The 16,467-nt window shown below is 33.8% G+C and overlaps 1 protein-coding gene across 1 annotated transcript; it reads left to right on the top strand.

Annotated features, from left to right (window-relative positions):
• Window positions 1-315: 315 nt before the first annotated feature.
• LOC132284596 (ACT domain-containing protein ACR8-like) lies at window positions 316-3,697 on the top strand. Its single transcript, XM_059786708.1, has 7 exons — window positions 316-749; window positions 1,390-1,435; window positions 1,540-1,654; window positions 1,790-1,857; window positions 1,993-2,559; window positions 2,654-2,758; window positions 2,874-3,697. Exons 1-7 carry the CDS (start codon window positions 688-690, stop codon window positions 3,234-3,236), a joined length of 1,326 nt encoding a protein of 441 aa, XP_059642691.1. The 5' UTR covers window positions 316-687; the 3' UTR covers window positions 3,237-3,697.
• The last annotated feature ends 12,770 nt before the right edge of the window (window positions 3,698-16,467 follow it).

Genomic DNA, 16,467 nt, shown 5'->3' with positions numbered 1-16,467 from the left:
CACAGTGGGCCCTATCGCCAAGTGGATTGACACTAACCATCGATCAAGAATATATCACACTCTAACTCTGCACTGTCCCACACTCAATTGAGTCGAGAACAAGCAAAGAACATTTCATCAGTCCACGTGGCATCCGAGGTGGACATCCGAACCACCAAGCAGAGGGATCAAACGACACGTGTCAAAAGATTAGTTGACTTGGGTTAGTATAAATTACATTACCGAGTGTATAAGAATTAGGGCAGCGTTACACATGCCATGTGAGCCCCACCCTTTGCGCATAGGCGTGGTTTAAAATATATATATATATATATATATATATATATATATGACATGAAGAGCGAGACCAACAACAAAGCGTGGTTTGCGCTACTTCTAGAGAGAGAAAATTGTGGGGAATTTGAGTGAGAGAGAGAGAGGGGGTGTGAAGAGTAGACAGACGTTTGGTGAGAGTTGTTAATGGCGATTGCGTGGATGAAGTGCAACTTTTGAGGAATAAGTGGCATTTGCGTCTTTGGAAACGAAGAGTGAGTTAATTTTTGGGGCTGTTCTCTTTCTTGGTTCTCTGTGGTAATCGTATTTCAACGAGAGATATATAGAGCTATTTTGAAGGCGATCTCTGTTCAGGCTGTGTTTGGTTTTTTTGGTTGCTGAAGAAATTTTAAGGAAGTAGAAGAAATAATTCAGATGGAGTGGCCTTCCTATTTAGATGAATATGAAAAGCTCGTCATAAGAATGACAACTCCAAGGTCAATTTCTCTCTCTCTATATGTATATTTATGTTATCGATGTTTCTGTCTCTGCATATGCATATCAGTGTTCTATCTCTCTCTCTCGCTTTTTGTGTTTTGTAATATTTTGCGAGTTTTGGGGAAAATTTTCCTTCTGTTCCGTATATTCCTTGGTTTTGATTTTGTTTGCGTCGTTTTTTGACTGTTAATTCAGTGTTTAGTGTATGTTTTCTGTTCAAATCTATTCTCTGTTTTGGTACTTCTCTCAATATTGCTTGTAATTTTCCAAAAAGAAAAATTAGGGTGAATTTTCCCCAAACCATGTACTTTTGTTTTATAATAATTCAAAAGATTTATTTTTAAAAATATTTTGATTCGGTGTATTTCCGGATCTGATATACGCAATAATTTTCATTCACATATAAAGAAAATCTATTAATTCAATTTCTGCCATTATTGTTTAAAGTAGATTTTCTGTAGATTTCTCATATACCAAATCTAATTAGCTTTTTGAAATATCTACATGCTTTCTGACATCACACTTAGACTTTTCAAAAGTCTCTGATCTCTTTTCCTAATGACCGCCTCAGTTTACAATTCAAATTTCATATATTTCAAAAGGTTCGTCTCTGACTCGTCGTTGTCATTGGTCTCGCAGGGTCATGGTCGACAATGCTGGTTGTGCCAACGCAACCCGGGTCATGGTAAGCTTCGCAAAAACCCTAAAAAGCACTTCAAAATGTGACCAAGTTCGATGCAAATTTGACTAGTCTTTTAAATTTAAATTTTAATTTTAATTTTTTAATAGATCGACAGTGCGAGAAAACATGAGATTCTTCTAGAGGCCGTTCAGGTTCTCACCGATCTGAACCTTTCAATTAAGAAGGCTTACGTTTCCTCTGATGGAAGGTGGTTCATGGATGGTAAGCACAATGAAGCATTCAATTTGTCTGTTCATGGAAATCTTGCTACCCTGCGCCTCCCCAGGCGCACATTAGCACTCTTGGTGTGTTTCTTGCAATTTCAATTAATTACTTTTATTTGTTTTTTATGTGCAGTTTTTCACGTGACTGATATACATGGGAACAAATTAACGGATGAGAGCGTCATAAACTGCATTGAAAAGGTAATTCCCCATGACCCAACATTTTAGAGAATTTTTGTTAAACTGAAGAAAGTGAAATGTTAGTATTTTGCAACTGAAGTTCGTTAAAATTTATATTGGGTTGCACTAAATTTGTCACTTTTTTGTATGACACAGTCACTTGGCACAATCCCATACACTGAATCGAAATGTGTCAAAGGCTTGACAGCATTAGAATTAACGGGAACCGATAGACTCGGTCTTCTATCAGAAGTTTTCGCGGTGCTAGCTGACTTGCAATGCAATGTTGTTGATTCCACTGTGTGGACTCACAATGGCCGAATTGCTTCTCTTATATATGTTAAGGATTGTGGTTCAGGGTCCCCAATTGAGGACTCTCAGAAGATTGATAGAATCGAATCCCGGCTGAGGAATGTTCTTAAAGGGGACAATGATATTCGAAGTGCCAAGACATCCATTTCCATGGCAGTCACTCATACAGAGCGGAGACTTCACCAAATGATGTTTGCGGATCGCGATTATGAACGGAAGCCCATAATCAAGACCAATGGTGATTCCCCTGTTGTCACCGTTCAAAATTGCTTAGAGCGGGGTTACTCTGTTGTGAACATTCAGTGCAAGGATCGAACCAAGCTTTTGTTTGATGTTATATGCACATTGACTGACATGCAATATATAGTCTTCCATGCCACTATCAACGCAGCTGGAGATCGAGCATATCAAGTATATATTCGTTTTCCTTTTGCCTATTTGCTTCCTGGGTTGTTTGTTTGTATGATCTGTAATTTGACAGTTCTTCGTTTTTGCTTTGTCTCAGGAATTCTTCATTAGGCACACAGATGGAACCCCAATAAGCTCAGAAGCCGAAAAGCAGCGTGTGATTCTCTGCCTACAAGCCGCCATTAATAGAAGAGCATCCGAGGTATTGGGTTCTTTTCCTTTTTACTATATAAACGAAGAAAATCTTCTGAATTATTCATTGTGTTTGGCCTTTTATGTACATTCAAATCTCATATGTTGGCACTATATGATCACAGGGTGTACGATTAGAGCTATGCACTGGTGATAGGCAAGGGCTCTTGGCAGATGTGACACGAACCTTCCGGGAAAATGGTCTGAATGTGACAAGGGCTGAGATATCCACTACAAGTGATACGGCTCTAAATGTCTTCTACGTAACGGACACAATTGGAAACCCAGCGGACCCTCAGATCATCGAGGGCGTCCGACAGAGAATCGGATTAAGTAGCTTGAAAGTGAAGGAATTGCCATTGATCCATCATCAAAAGGCAGAAAGGGATGAACCCACAGTTGGTGCTGGTGGGGCCGTTTTGCTATCACTTGGGAGCCTGTTGAGAAGGAATCTGTACAATTTGGGATTGATCAGATCTTATTCTTAAAAAGAGGGGAGTGAAAAGGCAAAATTGTTGGGGGGAGTTGGGTTGTGTTGTCCACCCCAGTTGGCATATATACTTTGCTTGAGAGTTGGGCATGTGTACATAAGAATAGTGAGAGATTAAAGAGTGTGATTTGGTGAGATTAGTTGTTGTTATAGTTGGGGCTTGTTTGGTTGAATAGGTAGACACAACATATAGATATGGGGGGCCACTACCCACCATTAATTATTAAATGGTTTGTATTAAGAAGGAATTTGAATTAGAGGTGAGGGAAACACAAAAAAAGTAGGTGTTTGGTAGTAGTTAGTTGTGGTTGGTTAATGTATTATTGGTTGTTTGCTGGCTGGCACACAGAGGAAGATGAAGTTTAGGTAGAAAATTAAATTGGTTTTACACAGCATACATTTGTACATAAACTATTTTTCTTAGTATTAGTACCAATGGTTGACTTCATTTTTCCTGTTTATGCCCCACTCACTCTCTCTCTCTCTCTCTCTCTCTCTCTCATTTATTAGTTTGATTGACAGAGTATGTGCAATTTGTACCGTTAGTCCACGAAACACCCGCTCACAAGTCACAGGATGTACAATTGGAAAATCTATAATGTCAAAAATCTATTTGTTCTGACCAATGTCTAATGAACTACATTTATTAAATCTATTCATTATATTGTTTTTACCTTCCATCATTGTATTCCAATCATTTTTCTATGGAAGTTTCAACACCTGAACACTCTTTTAGAAAGTAGGGTTTATGTGCACTATTGTCCATTTGGTGATGAACACATTGTTGATGTTAAACTCCTTAACACCGTTGCCATTGAATTAAAGACTCGTTATAAGCTTGTGTTCTTTTACAAGAATTCTTGACCAAAACAAATTTGATATATTTGAAGAGAAGAGTTAAAAGATGCCTTCACAAGTAAACATTACATATCAAAAGGTGCTTGTGCTTACAATTATTATTATTATTATTATTATTTTTTAATCCCAAATAAAGGTTATTGCATTTGTTGGTTTTGGGTTGAACTCATTGTATGAATTTGATGTGTACTGGTAGTGAAGCCGTACCTTTTGGTGGTATGTTATTGTATTGTTGTCCAGATTGTGAATGCTGATTTGTGCTAATGTTTGTCTAGTTGTTCAACCATATGGGTACTTGGTTTTAAGCTTAGACAATTACAACTAGGCTAACACTGAGGAACTTCATAGTAAAATCCAAAATAATAAAATATTTTTGAAAAAGCTTAACCCTGTAAGTGAAATACATACTTAGGAGTATAATAGTATTATTATGTTGTGGAATTGTTTATATAGTCGTATACAAATTGCAATAGAAAGTGGTCAAAGGGACAGAGGAAAGACGGCTAGTTGTCTTACCTATGTTTCTTTTTATCTCTACTCCAAAGGAAATGCCACCACTCCCGACAAATCAATAGATCCCAAATGTGAAAATACCTAACTCCCCCCTTCCTGCTTTGGATTCATCACTCTCCTCCCTCGTTTTCATTCTCTCTCCCCATTTCTCTCTCTCTCTATATATATATTGCATTTTTTAGGAGGCTTTGTTTGTTAGTGCATGAAATGTGACTAGATTGGATTGTCCTACCCTAAGAGAAACAATAGAGGGTTCTTACCTACTCCAATGAAAAATTTCTTGAGTTCTACTGTTTACGTTTTTTAAAATTGAATGACAAATACTCCATTTATTACTATATCATCCGTTATTAGGTTCTCCCACTATTAGGCGTCAAGCACGGGCTTCGGTTTCTAATAATAATCAAAAATAAAATCACGTCTCTTTTACAATAAATCCACCAATGGAAGAGATTTATCATCAATCCAATAAAAAGATTTGGAAAGTTTTCATTCAAAATGAAATATTACTGATGTTTATGTTTGGTAGCGGTGCTTTGGATTTGGGATTGGAAGAAGTTTAGTTCAAATTTTATACTAGATTTACTCCAGTTCCAAATTCAAAATGTCAATTCGATGCTAACATAAGTATATTTTTAACCTATACTCTTTTGTTTAAATGAGAAAAACAACTTGAATGTCACGTTCTGCTCTGCCTCTTGGTTTAACTAATAGTATTCGGTTTTTTTAAAAAAAGGAATTTTGTAGTTTGTTTGGTGGTAAACTAGTAGTAAAAAGTAAAGTAGAAAGTGATGAGAGCATGCATACACGCATGAGCTGTGTGGGAGTGGAAATCTGAGTCACATGCCGGAAAGTGCGCCGGACACGGCGTGGAGCCGAGCTGGCCTTTTGTGTATATAGAGAAAGAGAATATTATTATATGCAATGCAATACATGGCATTTTGTGTGTATGTGTTTGGCTCTGCTTTTCACAGACTTGTTTCTTCTCTTCTCCAGTGAGGTTTTGATAGCTTTGAGGCTCCAAAAGCACTTTGGTCATACCCTCCTCCTTTTTAAGTACACAAATATCAACCTTGTTTTTTCCTTGATTCGTTTGATCGAGGAAGACTCTCAGCTACCTCTTCTCTGTATTCCACCTTCAAACCAAATTAAATATTTATCTTTAAAATAGGTACATTACGCTAGTGGTACACAAACATCATAGAACCGAGTAAGAACCGTGCCAAATCGTCGCCTTAGTACTGATTCTGGTTCTAAAATAAGGAACCATAGTTTACTAATTTCAGTTTCAGATCCATTAGAATCAAACTGAACAGTAAACTATATATATATATATATATATATATATATATAGTATTACAATATTAATAAACAATAATATAACGCGTGCTACAAAAATAAAACTACACATAAGTACATGACACAATGTTATTTATACCACGCACAAAGATTAAGAAGAAATATTTTAATATTTGTTTCACAAAAAGATGATGATAACTCATTTGTTTTAAGATTATGATTATATTTTATTTCTTGGTTGAGATTTAAGACGTTTATTATTACTCATTTATTGTATAAACTTGAATTAGTTTTGATAAACCAAATCGATCATGTGATTTATATGAATTTATAGTAACTAATAAGTTATTGAGTTTTATTTTTTGAAAGGTATATATATATATATATGTAAAAAATAAAATAAAACCATGATTCGAAATCGAACCAAACTACAGTTTGGTTTGGTTCCAACCTTCAATGATTTCGATTTCAATTTTTTAAGAACCATCGGAATCAATTCGGTTCTGAACCGTGTGCACCCTTATATTACACATTTGAATCCTCTACTGGGACGAAGCCATGAATTTACCTCACACGCCCATTTATCTCATAAAAAACTCGTAGTAGAAACCTTCTAAATAAAAAGAAAAGATACCACTTGAGTTGTATTAGTTTTACTACTAATTTATAAAGTAGTTCTGATATTTATTTCTTTATATTGTTGAATGAACATAACAAAAGTTCACATACACACTTCAACAATACAGTTATTGTTATTCCAGCATAGAGAGAGCAATTATTAGGTTCAATGTAGAATTATAAGCAGAATATTGCAGATATGCGCCATCATATCTAGCATCTGTTCCAAAACCTTGCATTATTTAGATATTTCACAAGTCAACTGTTGAATTAACCTTCCAAATTCCAAACCCTTATTATTCTTCTAGTACTCTTTCTACATTTATTTCTATTCACCACTCAACTTTAATGGAATAATCAAAAACAAAAGTAGCTAGTTAGGAAAAATATTGTCTGGAATGTAGAATCAGAGTTGGCTTATTTTGTGCTCAAGATATTTTAACTTTAAATAATATGCCCAAGGCATTTCTAGCACAAAGTAGTAATTTTATTGCCAATAATTGTATAGTATATACATTAAAATATATATGGCAATAGACTTGAATTTGAAGCTTCTCCCACTAGCTAGAAGAATCAATCAAACTTTAGGCATGTGTTAAAGCCCTTATTCACTTAAGTTCACATCTCAAAGATTAGAGCCTAATGCAACATATGATCCTAAGCTGTGTACAACTCATCTAAGTAGCAAAAGAGGCTATATATATATATTGATTCTCTTTTTGTAGTTTATCTTATTTGAATATAAAACCCAATTATTTTCATCATGTCGACTTTCTTTCATGTTAAAGAATGCTTTTTAAGGATGATCTTTGTTGTGTCATTGGCTTATATAAGATCGATAAATAGTAAAATTGAATTGTGACCACAAAATTTAATTCAAGAAATTAAACATTGAAACCAAAAGTTAAATTTTATAAAGCCTTGCAGTTTGATGATACTTTTTCATCTTTCAAAATAGAAGGTTGAAGGTTCGAATCTTGTAATACCTTTAATTTTAAAAGGATAGTCTCGATATTTATTTATTTGTTTTAATTATATTTTTAATTATTTAATTGATTATTTGACTAATTGCTTATGTGTTTAATTGAATTAGGTATTACTTGATTATTTGATTATGTGTCTATATATTATTTGTATTTGTCTATGCGTTAATTGTTTAATTAGATTATGTGCTTAAATGGTGTTTTGATTAATTGTAAATTAAATGTTTTCTTTTCTTTTATTATTTTATTTTATTTTTCTTTTATGGTTATGGTTAGTAGTAATGGGCCAACCAATTGGGTCCCATAGACTACTTGAATAGGAGGTTGAATGTGTATGGATTATTACCCATGGATAGTTGTGTATGTATATATATAGACATATATTATATACATATATAAAAAGGAAAGTAATTTATCAATTACTTTTATGGTAACTTGGGTAATAATATTTAATCTGATCTATATGTTTTATATTTAAATAATAAAAATATACGTAGATTGGATACGTGCTATGTTTTAAGTTATTTTATAATATTATGATAACTTAAGTATTATTGGATAATTCATTAATAAATAATGGAATTTGTATAATTTATTTATTTAATAAACATATACATAAATTATATACTTAACATATTTTACGTACCTTTTTAATATATATAAAAGGGAAAGTAATTTATTAATTACTTTTATGGTAACTTGGGTAGTAATATTTAATCTGATGTATATGTTTTATATTTAAATAATAAAAATATACGTAAATTTGATACGTGTTATGTTTTAAGTTACTCTATAATATTATGGTAACTTAAGTATTATTGGATAATTCATTAATAAATAATGGGAAGTATATAATTTATTTATTTAATAAACATATACATAAATTATATACTTAACATATTTTACTTACCTTTTTAATATTTTGATATTTATTTTTTTTAAGTTGACTTGGATTGGGAAAATGGTTAAGGTTATTTTATTTAGCCTATAAATATATAGCTATAGGTTGTAAAAGGGGATAAGAAATATTCACGTGATATATTCTAGAGAGAGAGAGTTAGAAAGGGAAGGAGGAAAAAAAAAACCCTGTAGAGAGAGAAGATCAAGGAAGAAGAAGTTTAACTTTCGATCTGAAAGTTTATACAAGCTCTTCTTCTATCTCTTTCTCTTTGATTCGTGTTTCTATACATGCCTAGGAAATTTCAAGATTTATTAAACACATAAAATTAAATAATTATGCATGTTTAATTGGATTAGAACATAAGTTTTATGAAATTGGTTCATATCTGTTCTTGTGTTATGAATTGATAAATGCATAATTTTGATTTGATTTTCGGTGTGAATTTTTATATGTTTAAATTATGTATTTTTCATATCTGTGGAATGATGGAACGTAGAAACATGCCTAGGATTCCTGAACATTCAATAGGAACTAGGTTTGAGTTTAAATAAATTTAAATAAACTCAATCATAATGACGCTTGCTATTTGAATGTTTTAAGCAAACGAATGAATTTAATCTTTTAAAATGTTTTAGCAATTGAGATTAAATGTGTAGGATGAATTGGATACGGAGAATGCTTATTTGAAGGTATAATAAAATATCATCATGTATAAGATTCAGTTTGTGTAGGACATATAATATAGGAACTTTAAATAAATAATAACTCATTCCTATTTTGTGATAACTTGATATCATATTATCATAGTTATTTCTGGATTGTTTGATGTATTTCCTTAATCGTTACATAAATTGTTGGATTATGTGATTTAATGCACCGGTATGGGACAGTGGCATTTTAGGGACGGATTAACTTATCAGTTAAGTCTTACCTATTTTATATAAGGGAATGGATTAACTAAAATTGTGATACCCCCGAATTTTCGGATGCGGGTTGGCCAGACCCACGCCCGATAACTCGGGGATATCAAATTAATTAGCAATAATCGAACACAGAATACAATTAAAACAAATGAGATAAATAGAATTTGCTGAAATGAAAACTAAAATGATAATCTAATAATTGAAACCTCAGAATAATTAATTCCATTGATAAATAAACTATTATATTACAACTGATCCTCCACGAATACAAATCGTTCTCCAAATTATACAACTCGGGAATCCATCTAGTGGACCCCTAAAATACCCCACTGAACTCAGATGACTGGAATAAAACCAAAGCCTAAAACAGGAAACAAAGTCCTACAGCATCGGTGGAGTGAATGACTGTATCTGCTCAGCACGATCTAGCTCTACCACTGGAACTAACGAACACCTGTAAAAATAAGAGTGGGTCAGGCCCACATGCAAATTCTTCTCTAATTACAATCCACACGGTGACCCGATACGCAGATACACCCTAGATATCTCAACAATAGCTATCTAGTCCATACATATATATATATCCACACTAAGGGACATTCACTGGACTACAGTAGGGGTCTTAACCTGAATAGAAGATAACATGCGAAAACGCATCCAATGGTGGGCATGAGTACCTAGACCTAACAGGGTACACCTCAACCTACTATAACCAGCTGCGCATCCACTGCATATACGCACCCTAACCAACGAGTCTGAAACTCAAGCTCATCTCGTGGTACCATAAACATATATATAAAGTTCGTCCAAAACCAGGATATGTAGTTCAAATATTTATTGAACTGACATACAATAAATAAGCTAGTTAGTCTATCAACTTATTCAGTTGATATGACTTAACTATCATCCATTAATCCAGGAAGCCACTCAACTTAGTTGCAGTTGATTTGACTTAACACAATTAGAATTCAATATTTTTAAATCCATTCCTTTAATCCATTAGGTTAGGTTTAGGCGTTTTGAGCTAAACCGTCCCCTAGTATGTCACCGTCCCATACCGGTGCATACAATCCTCCATATCCATGTAGTTGACAGAATATATTTATTCAGTAATTTAAATCCAAAACCATGTAAAAATTACAGACTATCAATAACAGTATAGCAATTTCATAACTAAAACCAAAAGCCAGGTAATTGCAGAATAGTTTATACAACACTACAGCAATTACAGTTCAAAACCATAATCCAATTACTTGTATGATAATATCTAAGATCCCACAATTAACATCCAAACCATGTAAATTACAACCTATAAATAACAGTATAGCAATTTACAATCCAAAACCATCCCAAATAATTACAGAAGACTATTTATAGTTTCAGCAATTTAAATCCAAGAGTTAAACCATATATTTGCAGGAAATGGTTTACAGGTTCAACAACTAGCATCCATAGCATGCGTAGATCACATCTAATATATCAATGACTCTATCATGCATTAAAAATAAGTTTTTAAATCACATTATAGTCCTATAAATTGCTAGATTAATTTGAGCAACTTAATTTTCTCCATCAGGTAACCGCATGCTAAGTTGTATACTGATATTCTGTTTAATCTATTAGCACAGAGCCCTAATAAGCTACAAGTCTAATTGTTATTCAAAAGACTCCATCACACATTTAAACTTTAATTTAGAACTATATTATAGCCCCTTAAATTGTCAAATTAAAATTAGACAATAAATTTCCTTCCAGCCGTTACCCGTACGCACAATTGTTAAATTAGCACACTGTTAATTTCATTCACTTAGAGGTCAATCTTACTCAATTTAAAGACTTAATAACTCTCAAAGCCAACCCTTTAATCCCTCTGTAAAACCCCAGAGTCAACAGAAACGTTCCCATGCTCCAACAGTATCCAAACAGTTCGTAGAAAAAAAAATTCAGAAAACTACTATTTGAAAGAGCCTGCTCTAAATTCCAAGAGCAGGCTCTTTTTTTGAGCCTGGAGCCGGCTCTAAGAATGTAGAGCCAGCTCAACGAGTATGGGAGCCAGCTCCCACATCCATGGAGCCGGCTCTCACCTCCTTTGAGAGCCTCTGTCCCCGTTCTACTCCGTTCTGACTTTCTTCTTCTCCGGTATGTTTCTACCCTTCAGTTGGTTTCAAAAAACTGATCCTAAGGGTCTTATTAATATCCACTAGCATCCCAAAGGTTTGATTTTAACCATTTAAATCAATTACATAGATCAAATTTGCTACCGAACTAGACATGCTTTAGGGACAACATTGAAACTATTTTGTAATCACAGCTCCATTCCATCCCTTTGTTCCTCAATAATACTGAACCTAAGGTCTTCTATCACCCCATTAATATCCCCATGGTTTGTTTATAGAAGATGGAAGCAAGTACAGTAACAAACATTACAACAGAACTTAATATGCTTTTAAGAACAAAACTGGAAGCGGTTAATACATGAACTGTAAACAGATTTAAATTTATGACAAACAGATCATTCATATAACATATATTAAACATATAACTTCCAGTTATTGATTGATTAAACCCTAGAGATTATCTAGGTGCACAGAACACGAGCCAAAGAGAAGGAGAAAGAGAAGAACTTGCCTGTGATTTCTGTAATAAAATCCCGGCGTCGTTTCTAAGTTGTCCTTGGTAGCTTTTACAATTGCCTCTGTTCTCTCAACTCTCTCTCTGTTACGTTCTATTTTTACTGTGCCGTGAATAGGGTTCTTCCAAAACCCTTAATGAAACACATACGCGTATATATATAGGCCTTTAGAAAACCCTAATTAAACTAGAGTTAAGGCAGAACCCTAATTAAACTAGAGTCAGCCCATAAACTTAAGTCACATACACATTAAATACTTGTATGACGGCTCCAAGAAACCCTAACTAAAAACTGTTAATTCACTTCTACTTAAACACTTATTAAAGACAATTAAATAATTAACCAAAAAAGGCATTTAAAATACAATTTAAAATAAAACAAATAATACAATAACTCAGATAACTAAACAAACCATAATTCAAATAAAGAAAATAAGACAATTAAATAATTAACCAAATAAGGCATTTAAAATACAATTTAAAATAAAACAAACAAAATACAACAATTACAAAACCAATAGACAAGAATGCACATAGAATGAAATTTAAATTCCAATTTTATCCTTTTTAATTTTAGGGGTATTACAGTTAAATCCTACTTATATTCAAGTCAGGTCAACTGAACAAGTTGAATGACTTACGAATGATTAATTTATTATATAAGGGAATGAATTAACTAAAATGTTAAGTCCTACTTATATTTAAATCAGGTCATCTGAACAAGTTAAATGACTTATGAAGGATTAATTTATACTGGATAGGATGGTTACTAGATTATATATATATAAGTATGGTGCCATGATATGAGCTTTAGTCTCAGGATCAGTGGTTAAGGCGCGTATATCGCTAGGGATGTGTAGCTAGATATAGTGTATTTGTGTACCCTGGTAGATCTAGGTACTCATGCCCACTATATGTACGTTTTGCATGCTGCCTACTATTCAGGTTGAGACAACCCTATAGTCTAGTGAGGTTCCTTTAGTGTGTATTTATATATATACGGACTACTAGTTATTGTTGGATTGACTAGGATGTATACGTGTATTGAATCTTTGCTTGGACTGTAATAGAGTAGAATTTGTTTGTGGGTATGACCCACCATTATTTTTCAGGTGTTCATCAGGAGTAGAGGTTGTTCGTGCTGAGTAGGGATCAGTCTACTTCACTCTTCCGGATGTTCTACATAGGAGTTTCTTTTACGTTTCAGTTTTCTGATGTAGACAGTTATTGCTGTCACTTGTTCAGATGGGATTATCTAGGGCTCCACATGGTATGGATTCCCGAGTTGTATATTTTTGGAGGATCAGTTGTATCAGAGGAGTTTATTAATTAATAAAAATTTATTTTGAAGTTTTATTATTGAATTATCATTTAGTTTCTTTTCAGTATTTTATTTATTCTTCTTTATTCTTTTGTAATCTGTGTTCGTTTATTGCCGATTTGTTTTTTATATCCCCGGGCGTTCGGGCGTGGGCTTGGCCAACCCGCATTCGGAAATCCGAAGGTATCACAGTTGGTATCAGAGCACTCCAGGTTCAAGTGTCCTTAGGAGTGTCTTTCGTTATGTGACTTCCGCGTTACTTCTCTTAAAACTTAGAGCCTGTATTAGGATTCGTTGTACTCTATTTACAGTTTGTTAGGAGAAGTTGATATCAATTATATTCTGTAGTCATAGAATGGTTGGTACTAGGAAAATGATGGGTTCAAGGCGAAAGTGATAAAGACCCAAAGGAGTATGTTATCAATTTTATTGTCAGAAGGCAGAGTTAGGGATCGATGGTTTAGGTTCATTTGGCGTTACTTTAAAAGTATAAGCCAAGGAAGGATTTAGGAGTACGTGATAGGTCACCGCATATCGGGGCCAACACGACTTCAGTTGATCTCAAAAAGGAGACAAGCGAGGAGTAGGAGCCGAAGAGGATCCTAATGGAGGAGATTTATGTGCATCCAGTAGAGAGGGTACTAAATCTTAAAGATGGATGATCGCGCGAGGTGATCTAAATTGCTAATAGTATAGCGAATGTTATTAGTAGAATTGGGGTTGATCAATTTACAAATAATTAAGATTTCTTATCATCTCTAAAAGAGGTATATAAAAAGTATTGTTCAGGAGTTTAGGGATCGGATGTGTTCTTATCAGAATGAAATACATAATTTTTAAATCACATACAATAGGGCATTGGTATTATGTTGTGACGTTCTAATTCGCTTTAAAAAGCCAAGTTAAACAGTTTACATTCCGCATATAAGAAAGATGAGGGTTAAGCCCTTGGTATTTGCCTAGGCAAATATTTGTGTTTTTAAGCTATGTTTTAAATGATATGTTTCGAGATTAGATGATTATTTATGAAACTATAAAAGGAAATTTTGAAAAAATTTAGTAAGGTTGATTTCAAAGGAGGCTTTCTTTTTTAGAAAAAATGATATCCTAAATAGGAGTATATCTTGTTTTATTGTGTTTATCATACGTGTTTTAGTTTTTTTTTTTGTTAATTACTCGGGATTTGGTATGTGGTTTAGTTGGGGACACAAGTGTGTGATTAACTAACTATTGTTTTAATAACATGGACTAATAGTGCTATTTACGCTAAATTTGTGAGCATATGGTCGTAGGATTTGGTAGATACACATAAATCTAGCCAATCTATTGGACCTGGACATGTGTCATTATGGTGTGTTTTGGAATGGGATAATTAAACCATCATTACGAGTCAAACAATCTAGAACGATTAGTTTGATATACTTTACGTTAGGTATGGATTCGTATCATATTACAACGCCATGATATTGGTGGTTGTTAATGTTTCGGTATGCGTGAGGTAGTGGTAAATAAAGATCACTGTAACGCCATAATGATATATCAGAGGTGCTAGATTTGCTGAACATCTTTTTGAAAATTTCAGAAGTTGTTACCAAGTTGGAAGGAGGATTTAGTACTGAATTAAGTACTTATTGGAATGACACCGAGTGAGGATAGGAGACTGAATAAATATTCATCAGTAAATTCTTAATCAAGAATTTATTCAAGAGGGTGTATCATTAGGAGGAATTTGCCGGTGTTGCACATGGAGGAGGAAACTAAGTCTCTTCATTTCCATAAATAATATAGAATTATTTTTTTAGTCACAATTTGTAACAATTAGTTGTTGCAAGGAAATTGATGACTTATGTAGAGGATGGAAAGATTTCATATTCTTTTGAAGTTAGACAAAGAAGTTGGATTGTCATTAACTTGTCTTAAAGAAGTAGGGTATGTCAAAGACAAGATGGTGAGACCAAACACTTATATAAAGATGAGGTGCATGGTATGTATGGAAATGTCGTAGTTTGTTGAGTTAAAGTCATAGTTGACTATTGATAAGTGGAATTACCGATTGACTTTCAATATCGGTAAGTTTATCACAGATCAGTGGTAGATAGATTTAGTTACAGAATTTGCTTTTGAAGATGCTCCAATTTAAACAATGGGTACAAACGAAAGCTGGTGGAACCGGATTAACGGTACTTTCTGCTGACAAATTGGATGGAGGATGCAAGGATTGAGTTTCACAACTCTTAGTTCTTTATTTATCTTAGTGGAAATATGATATTTTACGGTATGAAGCAGACGTTTGGAAGACAGGCAGAAGGGGGGACATAGTGATTTTGTCTCCTATTGTAATTTTTATTAGATAGTCGAGATGGACCATCAGAGATCACTAGATCATTTACAGCTATTCCCTATATTGAAGTGGAAATGAGAGAGCATTTTCCACGGATTTAGTTGAGGGATTGCTGACTTCGCACAAGGGTCATGATTCTGGATAGGATATTGGTTGACTGATAAATTAGGTCAGCTTAGTCCTTGTCTAATTCGAACTGGTAGGACTTTACTTCATACAAATAGAATAGATCACGAGACGGTTTAAATAGATAGAAGTGGTAATTCACACTTTATATCAAGTTCTGTCTAGTGGAAGCAATTATGGAAGTGGATGCTCTTAACAACCGATAAAATATTTAAATCTTTCGGTTCGTTGATGAGTTATCAGTTGAATGTATAGCAGGTGTAATAATAACACTTGTTATTACCAAGGTAGTTCAGGAGGTCAATTTTAAATATTGGACCTGACCCTAGAGAAGGAGTTTAAGGTACTGGAAGAGAGTTAGTAGTTTCTGTAAATAGTGATATGACGGTCGGGTGACTGAGATGGAAATTTATAATTTTTCTTGGTACACCCAAATGGTTAGAAGGTACATCACGACATTAAATGTCAGTTTTGGTGAACAGGTACGGATAGGGACGTGTATATAATTAAGTGTAAAACCTGTTACAAAGGTGGAAAGTTGATCATTGGATATCATAGGAATCTTTAGCCACTTCCTATAACAAATATGAAAGTTGAACTAAACAGGAGTAACGGTCAGTGGGAATGATCGACATTGATTTGGAATTTCAATTTTTCATATGGAATCCGAATGGTGCATTGAAAAAGATCGCTTGAGGACATAAATTTGAGTAAT

Source organism: Cornus florida, unplaced genomic scaffold (genome assembly GCF_030987335.1).
Source record: "Cornus florida cultivar Cherokee Brave unplaced genomic scaffold, ASM3098733v1 CherokeeBrave_3.0.0_Hap2_Chr11, whole genome shotgun sequence".
Lineage (NCBI taxonomy): Eukaryota > Viridiplantae > Streptophyta > Magnoliopsida > Cornales > Cornaceae > Cornus > Cornus florida.
This window is presented reverse-complemented; position numbering and strand designations above follow the sequence as displayed.